Source organism: Coffea eugenioides, chromosome 1 (genome assembly GCF_003713205.1).
Source record: "Coffea eugenioides isolate CCC68of chromosome 1, Ceug_1.0, whole genome shotgun sequence".
Taxonomy (NCBI): Eukaryota; Viridiplantae; Streptophyta; class Magnoliopsida; order Gentianales; family Rubiaceae; genus Coffea; species Coffea eugenioides.
Window position 1 is genome coordinate 42,846,870 of NC_040035.1, and position 2,413 is coordinate 42,849,282.

At 40.2% G+C, this 2,413-nt stretch overlaps 1 protein-coding gene across 1 annotated transcript; it reads right to left on the minus strand.

The window, feature by feature from the left end:
- Positions 1-545: 545 nt before the first annotated feature.
- Positions 546-2,158, minus strand: LOC113781606 (agmatine coumaroyltransferase-2-like). Its single transcript, XM_027327571.1, has one exon. It carries the CDS (start codon positions 2,104-2,106, stop codon positions 799-801), a length of 1,308 nt encoding a protein of 435 aa, XP_027183372.1. The 5' UTR covers positions 2,107-2,158; the 3' UTR covers positions 546-798.
- Positions 2,159-2,413: the final 255 nt, after the last annotated feature.

The following is a 2,413-nucleotide window of genomic DNA, read 5'->3' on the forward strand; positions in this document are numbered from 1 at the left end:
ATTATGGTTGGTGTTGACTCTCATGTTTGACTGGATAAATTAAAGTTTTTGCTGATCTTAGTGGATTATCAAGTCCATCAGCCGGGTGTCTAATTTCCTTTCTTTGTTGCATACTGACGATATAATTATATGATCTCATAAGGTAAGTAAGTAAGACATGAAAATTTAATAATCTTTAATTTATTTGCTTTTACTTACAAAAAAAAAAAAAAGTGTTTTTGACGTCGCAGCTCACTGATATTTCATCTTTTATAACACGCATGTGTTATACTATGAATAGTATAAAATGCTACGTGATCAACCTCGATCGATTTCCAAATCAGGTAAGTTTTCCAATTTCCAAGCTTTCAATCTAATTAAAGTCGATGTTTCTGGTATATATGGTAACATTACAGTATTAATACTTTATGTGTTACTTAATTCGAATTTAATTAAGGCCACTGATCGAGTGATAAAAAGTTGAAAATGTGTATGTAGGCGCCACCAACTCATATTGGCTTCATGCATGCGACTTGCTCCACCAGATAGAGAACAAATGCCGGAGTTCAACTTATCAAATTATTCCAGTATGATGTTACAAATAGGAAAGAAGCTCCGTCGAGAAATAAAAAAATATTGTAGAACAAGCAATAACATATTATAGCGAAGAGGTGATGAGCATGAACTAAATGCATTTCTTGTCCCAGTATGCCCACTCGTATTCAAGGTTTATTCTCCCATTCCTCTTCTTTCCTATGACGTCTTTAACCAAAAAAAAAAAAAAAAAAACAAGCAGGGAACGACATTATCCCTTCTTTCCTATTCCAATTCATAGCAAATCAGCTTGAAGGCTGCCAAATGGTCTTCAAATAGTGCAATAACAGCATCAATGCTTCCATCACCAATAAAAGACGGTAGAAGCAAAATGGTGCCCTCTAGAGGGTAATAAGATGGCATGAAAACATAAGGGGACCCTCCTCCAAGATCCAGGTCATAAAACGGAAACCTTAGCCAGCTGCTAACGTCCAAATTAGGGCATTCTATTACAGATTGGCCCATGTCAACAACTGGCACGAGGTTCTCTTCTTTCACCTTGTGGCTTGCAAAGTCGATGAATGATCTAAAGTAGTTGTCGTTCACATTTGCAACTGTGTCATGAATGAGTTTGGCTCCGTATGGCACTGGCTCACGCAACAAGTCCTTGACTTTTGCAGTGGGAAGTGCCCATAGAACCAAATTGCCAAAATATTCATTTGGAATTCTTGGATCCATCCTCATGCGACCATTGACTGAAATTCTCACGCTTGTTGTTTGGTATGCACTCAGTCCACGAGCTTTCGTCACAGCTTTCCACAAATGTGCCACCAAGCTCTCAAATGTGCTATAGGACTTGTCATTACCATTCCTAGAGGAAGCCTTTGCTTTGAGCTTGGCTAGAAAGCCTAATGAGAAGTGGAATTGATCCACTGCAACACCGTCGACGTCTTCATCTAGGAGAGGGTGGAATTGTTCGAGTTTTGGGTTCTTAAACTCGACCCCTCGATGCTCAAATTCTATACAAGGGGGATCCCGTGGCTTGAAAATTCCCCGATCATGCAGAGGAAGGGGATGGATTTCGAGCCCTCGACAAGCTTGCCCCCAAGCAACTAAAAAGTTGCTTGTGGCTTGCCCATCAGCCACAGTGTGGTGAGCTGTGAAGCCAACCACGATTGAGCCGCAAGTGAATCTTGTGATTTGAACTTGCACCAACTCTTGAATATTTCCTTGTATACTCGGGTGAAGGCTTAAACAGAATGCCGATGGTTTGAGAGGCATTACTTGATCAAGCTCGATATCCATCGATGCCTCGACAAATCTCACCCCGGCATCATTGAGAAGAATGATTGGTTCACCATCATTATCTTTGCTCAATCTTCCGGCCCATTCTCGATAGACAGATAATGCCTTTCGAAGCCCCGTCTCTAAGGTAGCATTTGGAGGATTTGGTGGATGATAGGCATATATTATGGCCATGTGGGCATCAAATGTTACCTTATCAAAAACACTTAGGGGAATATGATTTGTTGTTGTGGGGATGCCTTCATGCAAGGGCTTAATGATTCTTGAGCTCTCTAGTCTGACCCTCATTTTTCTTTTTGAGTGGGTTTGGTGACTAATGCTGGGAGGAAAATTGAAGGGAAATGGCGACTTTGTTTTGTGTTTCACGCTAGAAGTGCAGGGTTTATATAGAACCTAGAGTAACACCAATTCAAAGTTGGCTAAGACATTTTTGCAATGTACAGAAAACCATAGTGCGGCAATGCCATTTAATAACACATTAATTAAAAACCTGCGTCTAAAAAGTCGTGGCATGTCTGAAATTAGTTACAGCTGTGCTTGGTGGTTGATTTCAATTTGATTAATGTTTTGACTTCTGTGTGTGGAATTTGTCTTG

Bases quoted from the DNA above. Each gene is read 5' to 3' on its own strand.
- LOC113781606 (XM_027327571.1), bottom strand. From the start codon at position 2,106: ATGAGGGTCAGACTAGAGAGCTCAAGAATCATTAAGCCCTTGCATGAA.